Source organism: Cibotium barometz, chromosome 25 (assembly GCF_041138505.1).
Source record: "Cibotium barometz isolate CiBa-2024 chromosome 25, ASM4113850v1, whole genome shotgun sequence".
NCBI lineage: Eukaryota > Viridiplantae > Streptophyta > Polypodiopsida > Cyatheales > Cibotiaceae > Cibotium > Cibotium barometz.
Window position 1 is genome coordinate 752,837 of NC_141070.1, and position 17,288 is coordinate 770,124.

At 41.5% G+C, this 17,288-nt stretch overlaps 1 protein-coding gene across 1 annotated transcript; it reads right to left on the reverse strand.

Annotated features, from left to right (window-relative positions):
• Positions 1–731: 731 nt before the first annotated feature.
• On the reverse strand, positions 732–15,822 carry LOC147624134 (uncharacterized). Its single transcript, XM_086820029.1, has 3 exons — positions 15,592–15,822; positions 15,109–15,484; positions 732–1,063 (listed from the first exon to the last, which is right to left on the reverse strand). The coding sequence occupies exons 1-3, from the start codon at positions 15,718–15,720 to the stop codon at positions 732–734; spliced, it is 837 nt and encodes a 278-aa protein (XP_086676155.1). The 5' UTR covers positions 15,721–15,822.
• Between the last annotated feature and the right edge of the window lie 1,466 nt (positions 15,823–17,288).

The following is a 17,288-nucleotide window of genomic DNA, read 5'->3' on the forward strand; positions in this document are numbered from 1 at the left end:
ATTTATTTATTGAATCTCAAAAGAATTTAAAGCAAAATAATAAAAAGAGAGTTTTACTTTCTCGATATATTTGAAGATGTCATGATTGATTGGGAATCCATGTCTACTCTCTAGAAGTTGTGAAAGTGCTGTTTATAGATTTGGCAATCCTCTCAGCTCTACTATCAGGGCTACAACATGTAACAAGTATAATTTTGCACACAGTTTATCAGAAACTAGTCATGTGGGTACTTAAAATTACCAAAACATGTGCAGTCTACAACCCCACATGGGCGGAATTGCCAAAATTAGCTATATGTGAAAGTTGACTCCAAAAATAGTTCACGTTTTCCTTTTTGTCAAATTTCAATTTGCATGTCCATATACACACTTAAAGGCTACTTTTGAGCATATTAACTAATAAAAAACTCAAACTTAAATTTTCACTTAATTTAACACTTTTGAAAAACTACTGAAAACCTGGAATTCATTACTAACATCTGTAGTATCCAAAACTTAAGATTATTTTTAATCATAACGCGGTTAATCTTGAAGGTATGTTACACAAAGACATTTATACCAGTTTTTCATCTGGTGTTATGGCCTATAGCAAATTATGTTTATAGTTGGGAACTAGATTCAGCAGTTGATCCAGCATGATATTCAATTTCATCTTGTTGAGATCCTCCCATAAGTCATACTCCTTTCTAGAACTGGTGCCTTTCTCCTTGCTAGTGGGCTCATCCTGACCTCTACATGTTCTTTCTTCTTCCTAATTTGCTTCTTTCTCTATTTCCCAACATCCCCTTTTCAGTTTTCCATTCTAGGTGTTCTCCATATTTTCTTCTTCTACTTTGAACCTTGTGTGACGGTTCTGCTGCTCTATGTTGTAGTTGGCTCCAGTTGGAATTTTTTTGTCCTTCCTCCGGTTGCTCTTTCATTGTAGAGACCGGCTTCCTGCCTACTACAATTTCTTCTTTCTTCTTGAACAGGCTTATCCTGTCCAAATTTCCTTCAGAGTATTCCAAGCACGGGCTTTCCTGTATTGTTCTCATCATTTCTTGTGCAATTTGCACTAATTTGGCTGCAAGTATACAACTAGAAACTAGCAAGCTCAAACAGACAGCAAAGGTGTGTCACTCACCGCTCAAACCGCCGTCGTGAAGGATTCTCACGTTGCAGTGAAGAAGGAGCCGCCGTCGCAGTGAAGAAGGAGCCGCCGTCGCCGCTCTACCGCCTTGCCACCACCGTGCTGCCACACAATGCTCGATCGCTCTCTCTCTCTCTCTCTCACACACACATACATAGGAGAAGGGAACCGAGAAGATAAGCAAGAGCACACTTTGTATTCAACACATTGAGAATGAGAGTTTTAGGGTTACATTTGACTCTTATAGGTGACTTAGACGTTCACACGTGGACGCCCATACATGTCCGGTCGATCCTAACCCTTATCTTGCTGATATTCAAGGTGCGCCTCTCATCGACGATCACCCAATCCCTTTATCCTTTACATATGGTGCCGACAAGCCCGGCCCATAACTCAGAATACTTAAATTAATTACATGACGTAAAACATAGTACGTCTCAGTGTCCGTCTCATAGGTTAACATGCCCCCTTTCCTGATGTAGATTCCGTCCTTGGAATCTATGGTATGGTAAGCTCAATAGGGTTTGTTGTGGTAGACCGTCTGCAAAACAGGGAAGTAGAGTGAAAGTATGCTAGAATTCAAAAGATACAAAGTGTAGTAAATTCAAGCATGTTAGACCACAATGGATGTTGCCATGAGAACTTAGTTTAAGGGGTCACATGAATGAGCTGGCATAGCAAACTAACAAGAGTTTAAAAATATTGAAATTAAATCAAGAGTTAGCAAGGTGTCAAAGGTTAATCAAGGTCTATAACTGGCCTAAGTCATGGAAAATTACCATCACAATGTGTCTGCTCTAAGAACAAGTTAATACCACGAGCCTAGGGACATAAGAAACATCAGAGTTACAAGAGCCTTTTGTCTTTATTTCTTTATGCACGTGACATTTTTACACACAATGGCGACCTCCCTAAGGCAAAACTAACATCGATCCTGGTATCATGTTTAACACAAGGCATTGTCTAGGAATCTATTAGTTCACCTTAGGCAAGGCGACCCCCTATCAACCCAGGGCATCGGTGTGGAGTAGAATACTCCTCGCCTACCAAGTATCAATAAAGCGATAAGCCAACATTAGAGCACATAATAGACTTGCATTGCTATTTATTGTAGGCTTTTTTTTACTTGCATTGCTATTTATTGTAGGCTTTTTTTTAAAATAGCTTTATTTCTTTTGATCTTCGCTCCTAAACTATAATGTGTTCTTACATCCTTTTGACCAACGGGTAAAAGCTATGTCTTAGAGGTCAACACACACATGGCCAAGTGTCAAACATTAAGATGGTTTTGACCCAGACCTAAGACAATCGTATTCCAAGGTTAACTAAAGACTGCATGCATTCTCAAGAATATATCCAATGAGGTTAAACTCATTAATGATTTACACTAACACGTCAGGCAACTTCAAAAACTAAGTATTGCTTTGACAATTTCCATGTGGTCATGCATTATAGTTCATGCAATTAATCGAACAATAAAAATTAAAGAGAGTGGCCATGGAAGAATTACACCTGAAATTGGAGATCTCCTTGATTTGACAAGACAGCTTGCAATTTGATGTAGATATATTTGGATGAACGTTGCGGCAGTCTCAGGACTTGGAAGCAAAGCCACCTCAAACTTTTCAACCTGTACAATCAACTAACAAGCACTATACCTCGAGAGGCACATCAGTGTGAAAAATTAAAGACTCGTTTAAGGACTCCAAACTAGAAACAACTTGAAAACACTAACCTACCTACCAGTCACCACACTACTACTGAGGATATGGTAAGAGGATGTTGTAGAGTCCTGGCTCTAGCCCTAAGGCTAAGCCTCTATCTGCATTATCCAAATAAATAAAGTCAGCTTCAGTAGTGCCATGAGTTTCATCTGTCCATTCATCGTCGTCAGATATATCATTTTCGTTTTCCCATCCACATAAACTCATCAAGAATGTAACCATGCGAGGATAGTCATCTTGTGGAAAAGGAAAGTCTTGGGCTATCGGGGATATGTCCTCTACGGAGTAGGGGTCAGTCATGGTCAATAGGCATATTAGCCATTCTAATTCCTCAACATTTTCCTCTTTGGTACATCTATATGATCCAATTCGGTTTTAATTAGAGGATAGCACATGTGAAATATCTGAGAAAGGTACAGATGATACCTCTCACCAAATGTGGGAGTGGATGAAGTGTGTAATGATCGTGCATCTGCCATATCTGCAAACACAGATATAGCATCAGTAGGTTTATGACAGGTCAATCTAGTTCCTGATTGTATACGGATATTTCTTCTCTTAATGTGCTCTTGCTCTTTTTACTATTTTTTGTTTTTCTTTTCTTTTCTTTTTTATGTATGAAGCTATATATATACATCCCCTTGAATTTGGCAATTACATGGTCAGGGGAGAAGGTTAGGGAGGAAGCATTAGAATGTCGAGCGTGAGTACATGCTCCCCCTTTCCATGGGTAGATCATATTTTTTGCAATGATGTTGCAACCTCTTGGAACCAATTTGTCCAGCGGGTCATAGGTGGTGATGTGGGCAGATAGCTTTTTATGACCCTTGTGGCCACATCAAATTGCAGAGATGGTAGTGTACGCTCCCATGAACGAATGGAGGAAATGGTTTCCGATGATACTTTTACAAGGGGAGACATAGAATCATCGGCGGTCTCTTGTTGGGTGTTGACAAGAGTAGGTGTAGAGCATGAAGAAACTTCTATATCAACGTGTGCCTGGCATGAGGAGCTAGAAGCTTCATGTGGCTCCCCCCTTCCTGAGCTAGGTGGTATTGATTGATATCGTTTGGGAATCCAAACTAGCTCTGGAAGAAGTGGTGCAGAGCACTATGTTACCTTTCCCTTACCACGGTCTTGAATTGTCGTTGGGGTGGCAACATTTGGTTTGCAAGGTTTTATAGGTGATGTAGAGGGATTCAGCTTATGTGTAGGGACCCAAATCTGGTTATCCCCTCGCAGTACCCTTGGGCTACTAATAAATTTTTAGGGATCCATCGTGATGTTACATTGCCCTTTCTCGGGTGGGTAGCTGCTTTCCTTCTACGAGGCTTCTTGTTTGAATGAGATTGAGCAGGGGAAGTAGCTGTTAACGAAGCTTTTGGGACCCATTTGTATGTACTTTTTGGCATAGTAAGTGGAGCCTTGGAGACCACACTGCTTGTTTCCACTCTTGGTGTTAAAGGGTTAGAGGGGTGGCAAACAATCAAAGATGGTTTTCCCACTGGACTTTGTGATTTTTCGTTATTTGGCATTTTGTCTAGAGTTGATGACTTAGGTGCGGGATTTTGAGCGGTCAGGGGTTCTTGCATTGTAACTCGCCTGGTTGCCCAATCAATATTGCACTTGGTGGCTAACATCCATTTGCACCCTAAGTTTACAGTCCCCTCCATGGTACCAGTAGACATAACCAAAAAGCTTTGAATTACGGTCCCCTTGTCATAGGCAACCGGAGTGTGCAGAATTCTTGAGACATGGGTTTTCTTCTTGTTGATTCCTTTAACTTGGATAGCACTCTTGGATAAAGGTGGTTTTCCAATTTGACACCACACGCCATCTGATAGCAAATTGTGTTGAGCTCCTGTATCCAATAATACATTATACAGCACCTCCCCGCCATAAGGACTCTGTAACTCAATTGGGTATCTTAGAGGCAGGTCAGATTCTAGTGAATCCTCCTCTACCTCCTCGAAAAATACTTGCGTAATCCCCAAGTTGGCTTCTCGTTGGCGCCTAGCATGCTGTTGACATTCTTTGGCTTCAATTCTTGCTTGTATCTTCTTAAGCTGAGCTTGTTCTTTAGCTGCCTTCTTCTGATGGATTGCATGTAACTCCTCTTGGCTCAGGGGGTCATAGTATCTTTTGAATTTACTCCCATTAAGGAATCCAATGGTTTCAACTCCGTCGAGAGTCTCCACTCGGATGGTACCTTGCGGGGTAATTTCACATACTCTATACGGTCCCTTACCAGCATATTTGAGCTTCTTCTTTTCGTTATGCACTCCATACATGAGGACTTTATCCCCAACCTTGATGTCCTTGTCTTTCAGGTGGCGATCAAACCATTTTTTCCTTCTATCCTTCTCCACAAGGGCATTGTACACAGCCAATTGTCTTTCTTCATTTAGCCGCTCAAGGATATACAGATGCTCTACTAAGGGATTACCATCCCAACCCTCTTGAGTAGCAACATGAAGACTAGAAATGACGAATTCCCATGGCATGACTGCTTCTTGGCCATATACCATTTTGAATGGTGTGCAAATAGTGTAGCCACTTTGTACGCAGTGCGATAGGCCCATAGAGTTGTCGTAAGCTTTAGATCCCAATCCGTGCGATGAGCCTCAACAGTTTTCGTCAGATTAGATATAAAGGTCTTGTTGGTACTCTCGGCTTGGCCATTCGCTTGCGGATAATAAGGGGTAGATTTATGATGGGATATCATGAAATTTGTTCTGAGCTCCTCAATCACTTCATTTATAAAATGCGTACCATTGTCGCTCACAAGTTCAAAAGGACAACCAAAGCGTGTGATTATATTTTCAAAGAGGAACTTGGCTGTTGTCCTTGCATCTGCCTTATGTGTCGCTTTCGCTTCAGCCCATTTGGTCATATAGTCAGTGGCCACAATAATATAGCAAGATTGTGTGTTGCGGGCCGCTGGGCTAATCGGACCTACAAAGTCTAAACCCCACTTTTCAAATGGTTGGTTTACTTTAATTGGGTGTAGGGGCATCTGATCTTTCCGTGGGGTTTCTTGTGTATCGTTGGCATTCATCATCGCAACCCTTTGTTTGGGGTTCTACAAACACAACACAACTAACTACTTCTGACACAGCAAAGACACCCCCATTAGGTAACACTAACTTCAATTCCCACATCAGACTAAACACAAACATCTTCCTCCATAGAGAACACGGATTGAACAGAGATTTGCTAAACAAGATAAAGAATAACAGAACAGAACTGAAATACCATGTTTGATTGATCAAGATGAATCATACATTGCTTTCTCCTTCTTCTCTTCTTCTTGTTGTTCTTGTAAAAGACGACTACAAAGCCCCTATAAATAGGCGACTTCAGACAGTTTAGACGGTTGTAACTAGAATGTCACAAGACACTAACAGATGATATCCGACTAACCAGATCATAACAAACTCCGACTGATCAATAATCCGACTGAGTAGAATTCCGACTGAGTAGAACTCTGACTCTCTGAGATCCGACCCAGCAAAATCCGACTGAGTAGAATTTCGACTCTCTGAGATCCGACCCAGCAAAGATACATATATCCGACTAAGCAACTATTAGGTAACTATTAGGTATTCTATCTGTAGTTCAACACATGGCACAGCCCGGTGGTTGATTTCAAGGAAATTGGACTTGAATTCACAATCCCTTGATCAGAAAAGACCAGCCACATGACAAAATTTGATGCTGCTTCTTCAAATGTCAGGTACTACATCACTTTGCTGCTCAGCCTGCATCCCTTCAACAACTGGAACCTCCTTCAAAACCTCAGTCATCTCTGCTGATTTATCTTCCACTGAAGTCTCCACTGGCTGCTCACTCTGACTTAATGTTTGTACACTTAAATTGATAATAGGTACTTCCACCTGATCTTCTAACAATGGGGCATCTGGTAGATCATCATCCACCCCACTTGGTGCTTCTCCAGTTTCCAACCTGCTAAAGTAATCAGCAATAGCATGCTCTTTTCCCAAAGCTTCTCTTTCAGTCACAGCATAATTCCTTTCTGCAGATGATAATATCCGACTGGCATAAAATACTGGCCTGTACCATCCTTTCACCCTCTCCTGCATCAGAATTGCCCCTAATGCTACATCTGAGGCATCAACAAAAATATGGAAAGGTAGAGTCCAATCTGGTGGCTGCAAAACTGGTGCAACAGCTACCATCTTCTTCAACAATTGAAATGCCTTCTCTTGAGGCTCAGCCCACACAAAAGGCACATCCTTCTTAGTTAAATGTGTCAATGGTGCACAAATATTGGCTAAATATCTGAGGTACCTGGCATGCCATTTAATCTGACCCACAAACCTCATTACTTCCTTCACATTAGTAGGAGACTTTGCTGTTTGAATAGCCTCAACCTTCTTCACATCAATTGCCATGCCTTCCTGTGAGATCACATGACCCAACAAAATCCCACTCTTCACAGCAATCACACTCTTGTAAGGGTTCAAGGCCAGTCTGAACTGCCTACACCTCTCCAAACACAACTTCAGATGCATCAAATGTAAGTCCTTCTTACCAAAAACAGAGAAATCATCAACAAATACTCTCATGAAGTCTTGTAAGTGTGGCTCAAAAACCTTATGTGCCACATAATTGAAGGATGGTGGTCCATTTTTCAAACCAAAACTCATGACAGTAAAATCATATGCACCAAACTCAGTAATGAAAGCAGTTTTATGCTGATCCTCCTCAGCAACACTAATCTGATTGTAACCTGAAAAGCCATCCAGAAAGCTATACATTTCATGACCTGCTACAGCATCTAACACTGCATCACAAAATGGCATTGGAAAAGGATCTGTTATGGTTGCTGCATTGAGTTTCCTGTAATCAACACATACTCTCAGCTTCCCATTTTTCTTAGGCACCACAATTATTGGAGATAACCATGTCACCTGGCTCACAGGTTTAATGAACCCTACTGCTAACAACTTATCTATTTCTTCCTTCACCTGTAATGCAAAATTCGGATTCATCCTATACCTTTGCTGCACCACTGGAACTGCATCTGTTCTTAAATTAATCCGATGCTGATGTAATGCAGGATCTATACCCTTCACCTGAGAATACTCCCAAGCAAAGACATCTATATAGTCCTGTAACAACTGCAAAAGATCCTCCAAAAATTGTCCTTCCACCTGCACACTTACTTTCACCATCCTTGGTGCTGCATCTGTACCCAAATTCAGTTCCTTAAGATCATCTTCTTTAACCCGACTGGACGTGCCATACTTCTTGTCATAAATCCTTACAGCCATCTCTCCTGCCTCCTTTTGCTCTTGTTCCATCTGTTCCTTGGTAGCAATCTCTGTTTGCTGTTCCAGCAACTGTCTGAACACTGTCCCTTCAATCTCTTGACCTGGCAAGAACTCAGACTCTTCCTGATTCTGATCCTGAAGTCTTTTAAGCAATCTTTCCTTAAATGCTGGAACCAAAGCTAACAACTGATCTAATGACAATTGCAAGGGAGAATTTATGAGTACCTCAAACCAATCTTTGTCCCTTTCATCCTTCATCTTCACATGGCTTTCTGACTGATGCAGAACTAACTCTTCTTCATCCTCCAACTCCGATTCTTCTTGCTTGTCCTGATTCTTCAAAATTCTTCTTTGTACCTGGTCCCTGATGCCTTTTTGTTCCTTCCAATCAATTGGTCCTTTCTGTTTAGACCTGGTAACAGCCAATACCTCAATATCCTCAATATGCTCTTTACTTTGCTGCTCTTGTATGTTTGGACCTTGCTCTACCTGTTCCTGTTCATCCTCTAATTGAATCATGATTACATTTGCTTGAGCTGCTGGTTGATTCTGTGGTTGCTGCTGCCCCTGCTGGTTATTCTGATTGTACCTAAGCACTGGGACACCTCTTTCTTCTCTATGTTTCACCCATAAGGCACATCCTGGCCCTATCCAATGATCTGGTGCTGAACAAAAAACACAAGGCATGACTCTTGCCTGTCTTCCTTCATTGTTTTCCTGTTCCCTCCATGGTGGTCTATCAGATCTTGCTCTCTGAAATACTCCTCTGCCCCTAGTTGGAGCAGCCTGGTTTGCTGCAACCTCACCCCTGCCTCTTCCTGCACAAGGTGTAGTCTGACCCCTGTTCTTGGGATTATACCAACATAAAGTTGTCGTATGCCCATCCTTGTCACAAATTTCACAGAACTTCTTTTCTTTTGGTGCGGCAACAGAATAACCTATCTTTCTCAATTTACTTACCAAATCCTCCTCTTTGGATTGCTTTGCTTTGGTCTTGTGCTTTTTCTTTGTCTTCACCTCTTCTTCCTCACTGTCGGATCCTACTTCTGAATCCTCCTGCTCAGAATCTGATGCTGACTCTGGCTGGTCATCTGAATCCGAATCATTCTTTCTGGTGTGTTTACCCTTGCCGCTTCCAAGTCTTTTCTCTACTCTAGCTGCTGCAATTACCAAATCATTAATTCCACCTGCAATATCAATGCTAGCCACTGCATTTTTCAGCCCACTTCTCAATCCTTTCAGAAAATAACCGGCCAGCATCTCATTGGTGGGTCTCTCATTTCCTTGTAACCTTTCAACCAGAATTTTGAATTTCTGAGCATAGTCGTCTACAAGCATCTTCTTCTGTCTGATGTCTCGGAGTTTTCTTAAAATGTCTGTGGGAGTCTTTTCCCTCCTGAATCTCTGTAAAAAGGCGGTTCTAAGATCATCATATGTTGGGAAGTGTGGTATCCCATATTGGCTAAACCAACTCATGGCCTTCCCTTCTAGAGTTGCTACAAATTGCTGCAATTTAACTGCATCATTGTACAACACAGTATACCCATTTGCTTCCCATTTTGTCTCAAACTGAGCTACATGACAATCAGCATCCTCCTTAGATCCTCCACTGAATTTAGCTGCTTTCACCCTAGGGTTGGGTAGTTGTTGAGCCATCGGATTTGGCTGAGGTGGTTTCCTAGGTCTTTGCCTGGTAGCCCCCCTTAATGGGTTGAACTGAAGACTCCTTCTAACTCCTGCAGACCTTCCTGTCAGGATTAGGGCGCCTAGAAGTCCCCCCACTAGCCTCCTCTCTGGTGCAACTGAACTTTCCCCCCCTTGGCCTACAACAATTTCTTCAGGGATTTGGTGTTCCTGATCATCTTCACCCTCGTCAGCATAATGAAACGGGTCAGGGTTACCAATTCGGGCCTGAGCCCTGGTATAGTAAACCCTTCCTACTCTTCTGTCCCCCTCTGACATTCATTTCCCTTCTCGTAACAGAACGGGACCAGCGGGATCGCCAATGTGTTTGGGGTTCTACAAACACAACACAACTAACTACTTCTGACATAGCAAAGACACCCCCATTAGGTAACACTAACTTCAATTCCCACATCAGACTAAACACAAACATCTTCCTCCATAGAGAACACGGATTGAACAGAGATTTGCTAAACAAGATAAAGAATAACAGAACAGAACTGAAAAACCATGTTTGATTGATCAAGATGAATCATACATTGCTTTCTCCTTCTTCTCTTCTTCTTGTTGTTCTTGTAAAAGACGACTACAAAGCCCCTATAAATAGGCGACTTCACACAGTTTAGACGGTTGTAACTAGAATGTCACAAGACACTAACAGATGATATCCGACTAACCAGATCATAACAAACTCCGACTGATCAATAATCCGACTGAGTAGAATTCCGACTGAGTAGAACTCTGACTCTCTGAGATCCGACCCAGCAAAATCCGACTGAGTAGAATTCCGACTCTCTGAGATCCGACCCAGCAAAGATACATATATCCGACTAAGCAACTATTAGGTAACTATTAGGTATTCTATCTGTAGTTCAACACCCTTCACAAAAAGTGATGCATCTTGGAACATAGTGGGCCACCAATACTCTGATTGTAAGATCTTTTGCACAGTTAAGTCTCTTGAGAAGTGACCACCGGCTACGCCCATATGTGCCTCTTGCAAAATGTATAGATACTCATCCTCTCGGGCACAACGCCTAAGAACGTCATCCTTTCCACTTTTATAAAGAGTCCTGGATATCAGGTAATAGGGTTCACATTCCTTGATCAGCTTTCGAGCTAGATCTTTATGAAGCTCCTTGGGTGGAAAGCCATTAACCAAAAAGTTAACAATCTTCTCACTCCATTTAGGCATTGTCTCCACCATGAACAAGGAAGTGTCAGTCATCATCAACTCCCATAGGAGCCTCACCATTAGGTATGCAAGATAAATGATCAGCCATGACATGTTTTTTGCTAGGTCTCACAACAACAATGAAATCAAACTCAAGAAGAATCAATAGTCATCGTGTGATTCTTCCTGTGGAGCATGGTTTGTTTACTAGATACAACAATGCTTGATGATCCACATAGAAAACAAACTTGGTGACAAGGAGGTAATAATGAAATTTCCTTAGTGCATATATCATTGCCAACCCTTCTCGCTCCGTAGTAGAGTAGTTCATCTCAGCATCATTCAACTGGCGAGACTGGCAAAGCTAATGGGGTAGTCTAGTTTGTGTTCTCCAGGTTGAGTTAACACACACCCAATAGCAAAGTTTGATGCATCAATATGCACATGGAAGATTAAATCCCAGTTAGGCATTCGCAAGATTGGAGCACTCGTCAAGGCCTTCTTTAATAGCTCATATGCACGGTCACAATCTTCGGTCCAAATAAACTCGATGAGAAGCTTATACAATGGTCGAGCTATCTCGGCAAAGAATAAAATAAACCTTCGATAATAACCAACATGGCCCATAAAGCGTTGGACTCCCTTATAGTTGGTGGATGGGGGCAATTCCAGAATGACCTTGATTTTACTCTCGTCGGTGGAAATCCCATTTTTGGAGACTATATGCCCTAAGAGAACTCCGTGTTTAACCCAGAATTGGCATTTGAAAGGATTCAAGGAGATACGATATAATCTACACCTTTCAAATATTTTTCGTAAACACATCAAATGCTCATCCCAAGAGGAATGAACACAAAGATCACCCAAGAAAGCTTCACAAAAGTCCCTTAGATATTCCTTAAAGGCTGTGTTTATCAATCGTTGGAATGTTGTAAGTACATTGGTCAAGCCAAAAGCCATGACACGAAAGGCGAACACTCCAAACTCTGTAATAAATGTTGTTTTAGCTTGGTCCTCTACTGCAATTATGATCTGATTGTAACCAGAGTACCCATCTAAAAAGCTATATGCCTCCTTGCTTGCAACTCTTTCAAGCACATGTTCAGAATACGGCAAGGGATAATGATCCCTTCGAGTGGCTGCATTAACCTTTTTGAGATCAACGCACACTCTTAGTTTCCAATTCTTCTTTGGTACAATGACTATCGGAGAAACCCATTCTGAGTGCTCAATAGGGTATATGAATCCACATTTTACAAGCTTTTCAATTTCCTCTTGTACAATCTTTGCATACTTAGGATTCATTGGGTAGGGATGTTGCTGGACTGCTTTAGCAGTGCTAATCATTGGAATCGTGTGTTGCACTACAGAGGGTGGAACACCCTTCATATCATGATATGTCCAAGAAAATATGTCTTTGAATTCCTTAAGAAAATATGTCTTTGAATTCCTTAAGAAGCTTCTTGAGTGTAGCTTCCTCCGTCTGGGTGAAGTCTTGAGCAATAAAAACTGGGTTAGACTCCTCACCTAGATCTGCTAGTTCCTTAACTATCGTCGGGCCATCGTAGACACCGCTACTCCCATTGGTAGGCGCACGTTCGTTGGGCTTTTGTGTAGACCACTTTACGTTCCCCTGTGGTAAATGATTTGAAATGCTCGGGTGCGGGGTGTAAGTCTACTGGTTCTTGTTGTGCCAGGCTTTTTTCTTTTAATTCTGCCTCCTTTTGTTGCTGAGCTAACTCTTGGTTTTGCCGCCTTCTCGCAGTACGACTTAGTTTTGGTTTCTCTTCGATTTCTAATTGGGATGTCATGAGGTTACGGAATATACCACATGACACTTTGGAGGTATTGTCCCCAATTATCCGCTAACTTCCTATGAGCATCAATGGCTCCTACATAACTAAGCCATTCTGCAGTGGATCTCTCTTTGTTTATTGCAGTTCGTACATTAGCTCGATAGCACTGGCGCTTATGTCTCGTTTTCTTCTTACCAAGTTTTTGATTTTTGTTTCTATCAGATTCGGACTCACTTGGTCAATCTTCACTTGCCCCCCTCACTCTCGGATGAACTGCAGGAGGTCACTGTCCTAGGCCTTGAGCACCTTGCTTCCACACTTGGGTGAATATTTGATTTATCCCCCCCATTAGGCTCAGAGTCAGTTTCTTCTTGAGATTCAGACGACTCAGAGTTGCATTGGTCAGAGTCTTTGTTACTGTCAGTGTCAAGGGAGTTTGAACTTTCTCGCCACCATCAGGAGTTAAGTGCATAACACCTATCATGTTTATTGGAACTAACGGTGGCATATCTTGCCCCTCAGCAGGTGTTACCCAACTTGTGCCTCTATTTCCCCATGTGTCTACGGTTGCCGCTAGGTGTACCCAATCCATGTTATCCGACTCAATCATACCCGGTAGGACATCCATATAAGGAGAATCTTTCCCATCATCAGTCTCTTTTTGCATGTATAGCAATACCTTAATGGGGCGAAGTGAATAGTGGTATCCGATCGATTATCGATGATAACCTTGCTTCCTAAAGGATGCGCGCGACCATTCTCAAGATCAACTCGAATGACGGAGTCCTGGAATTGTAGGTAGACATGGTTTTTTGACTAATCATGCACCATTTGTGCTTCCCTCATGAAAGGACATCCTAAGATCATTTGATATGAGTACATAGGATGCTTAGAGAAATCCATTACGATGAAGGTATGTCTTACCTTGTATCCCAGAACCTTGATCTTAAGGTCCCTTAACATTCCAAAAGGTTTAGCAATAGTTCCGTTTGCTATCTTAACCACTATGTTTGTGACTTCAAGGTGAGGTCTTCCCATAGATTCCCAACAGTTTTTAGTCACAATGCTCACCCAGCACCACCATCAAGGATTCCCTTTAGAGTTAATCCCTTGGTAGTAATGGGGAGGGTTGCATTAGATTCGTCACTTTCAAAGTACTGTCCTAACTTGTTAACAGGTATTTCAACGACCGAGTCTTCATCTAGGTTGGGTTGTAGATCCCAATGTTCCCCTTCATCTTGAAGCGTGTCGGGTCTATCCATATTTGCAAATTGTGGTAACCCCGCCTTCAGTTCTCCATTGAGAAATGCCCGAAGAGCTAAGAATAGCTCAAGATCTCCGTATAACTTGGATATGATCGTGGTTCTGATTTCAAAGGACATGAAATCCATTAGCTTGGACACATTCAATGGTACTTTTCGAGATATCGGTCCCTGGCTAGGGACTGGTGAAGATGGAATCACTTCCTCTTCGATGGGGTCAGGTATTCCCTCACTAAACATTCTTTCAAGCAAGAAGGGTGGTTGCCCACTTCCTGATGTCCTATCCTCACTTTCTTCCCGAATGATACTAGGTATAGCTAATGGTTTATGGCTCCTATGAGGCTGAACTTGTGTAGGAAACACTGTGTCTGGAATTTTGATTCTTCTATGGTTTGGCTCTAGTTCTCTTTGTGTTTCTTCCACCAAACCTCTTAAGTGTTGCACTTGTTCAATCTCCTCAACTCGGTTTGGGTAAGTTCCAATCTTTTTCTTGAGGGTTTTTGGCACACGTGGCTTGTCTTGGGGAGTCTCACTACAAGACAATGCTGCCATACACGCGTTTCATACACGCGATAAATTACGAGCGCGTGTATGGTCGTGCATGTATTTGAATAGAATCGGGCGCATGTATTTTGGCATTTAAATTTGCGTGTATATTTGCATTTATCAACGCGTGTATAAACGCGTTTATATACACGCAATAATACATGCATCAATACATGTTGCTATACACGTTTACATGCATCAATACACGCTGCTATACACGCATTAATACACGCATGGTAAAGAAAAACTGAAGAAAAACTGAATTCCTTTACAAAATTAAGAACTATTTTCTTTAAACCATCTCATAGTACATTACAGTATACATCATTACACAATCCCACTACATGCATTTACAACAATGAAATATATTCAAAAATAAATCATGCATATGAGATGATAATTAAAAGACAACACATACAATAGAAATGTCATCAATTTAGAACGATACAGTTTGACGGATTCGATCTCATCTTCAATAAGATCCATCCTTGCCAAACGATCAACATCAATATCCGTTTGATCAATTTGTAAGGCTACGATTAAATTTATTCCACTATCGATATTCTGTACTCCATTGATAATGGTATCGATGTCTTGATCATCCTCATCAACATCACCATCATCCTCAATGGTAGGGTCATTCTCATGATCATGAGAAATGGCACGCTCATCCTCATTATCATGATCATCTCTTATTTCTTGATCATCGATCACAACATCTTCATTGGCATGTTCGACATCATCTTCATTGCGGCTTGTTACATCCTCCATATGCTCCATATCAGTGAATGTATTATACATCACTTTGGAACGTGGTACAATAGGGATGACGTACCACCATTTAATGTCATGCACCATTGGTAGATAGATAACCTGCTCAAATACACATACTATAGTAATTAATTAGCATATCAAAAGTCAAGGGGTACACGAGCTCAGATATATATGTACATGAAACACATTAGTAAAAAAATGCATACCTGCTCACATTGTTGTGGCAATACGAGCCTATCTTTCTTTGTTTGCCAAAACTTTGTAGAGTCAATAGTTACATAGCCACTTGCATGGCGTTTTATCGTTGCATCAGGCCCTTTTTCCACCACGTTCATTTGCCATTTGACATCCAAAACATACACAAAGAAGCGACGAAAGTCAAGCCTAAATATGTCTTAGATTATGCCACAATAATCATCCATTTTTCCATTAGCTCCCTCAAAGCTACTAATGACACTGCAATCTTGTGTATTTCTCTTTTCATCAATTCTTTGTGTTCGAAAATGCTTGCCTTCACACCATATAGCATTGAACATAGTGCACTGGACCAAAATAGAAGCAATATTTGTGTAAGCAATGTGAATAAATATTAAAAGCAAATCACTTACAACTAATGCAAAACATTAGTTCTATGTACCTTTAACATTCATCCTCGTGCATACTCCCATTCTTTCACCGTGATATGCAGCCCCTCGTCGCTCTCTGCTCTCTCCATTTCCTCATGCAACCAATCAACATGGATATCATTCGGAAGTGTTGCTAGACGCCTAGGGTACGCCTTACGAGAGCCATGTTGCCTCCAAAAGAGAGCTCTTTCTGCTTGCCTTTTTGTCTTTGCATCCTCATATCTTGTAACCCATCTCCTCATCACATCACTATTAAGGATACAAGTGAAATTGAGATCATCAATCAATGTTCTGTCAATTACTTTACTCTATCCTTTTCCTTGAGGCACAATAGAGGTCATCCTCAAGTCCTCTTCATTTCTCCATAGTCGTGGCAAAGAGCTGTCCACCTGACCAAGAAATTCTGAAATATATACAAGAGACTCTTGTATCAACCAACCCTCGGCCATGCTTCCTTCAAGCCTTGCACTTTGCCTCACAAAGTCTTTTAAGGTCTTCATGAAGCGCTCTAGGAAGAACATCCAACGTGCATGCACAGTACCACATAAAGCGATTTCGTCCACTAAATGCACAATGAGATGTAGTTGACTTGTGAGAATGGTTTGCAGAAAAGTCTCCTCTACCAAATAAACCACCTCCACTGCCATAACACGCGCATCATCCAACGTGGCTGGATCAATCGCTTTGGAACTAACATATCTGAAAAATAAATAAATAGTATGTTATACCTCATGCACGTTCATTTTGCAAGGTATAATGAAGGGTGATCTGACATGGGTTTTACATACCTCACAAGCTCGCCCATCTTATAAATACATTTTTTCAGCACATAAGAGCACATGTATGTATGGTTTATGGCATTACAAAATTTAATTTCAACGTACAAGACTTGCAAAACACTTACTTGAAGTATCTTGTGCCAATCATGGGACTTCAACCCATATAGACGTTGCTCAACGCCTCTTTTCTTAGTGGTTGTAAAGGCTCCCTTCAATGATCTCATGCATCCAGTGGGAGTACGTAAAGTGGTGATGGCCTGCTTTACCTGCTTCTCCTCTTTCTTTGATATAATCCATGGTACAGGCGGAAGACGAACGTGCCCACCCACCTCTCGTGGACCAAGCTTGATGCACGACTTGCAAGTCCTCACGTACGCTAACATTGTCTTGTTTACCAATAATATGTTCCCAAATACCAGATCCCACATTCTTGAAGATGTGCATGGGATCAAGAAGATGGTTGATCTTAAGATGGGTCCAATATGGTAGCCGAAAAAA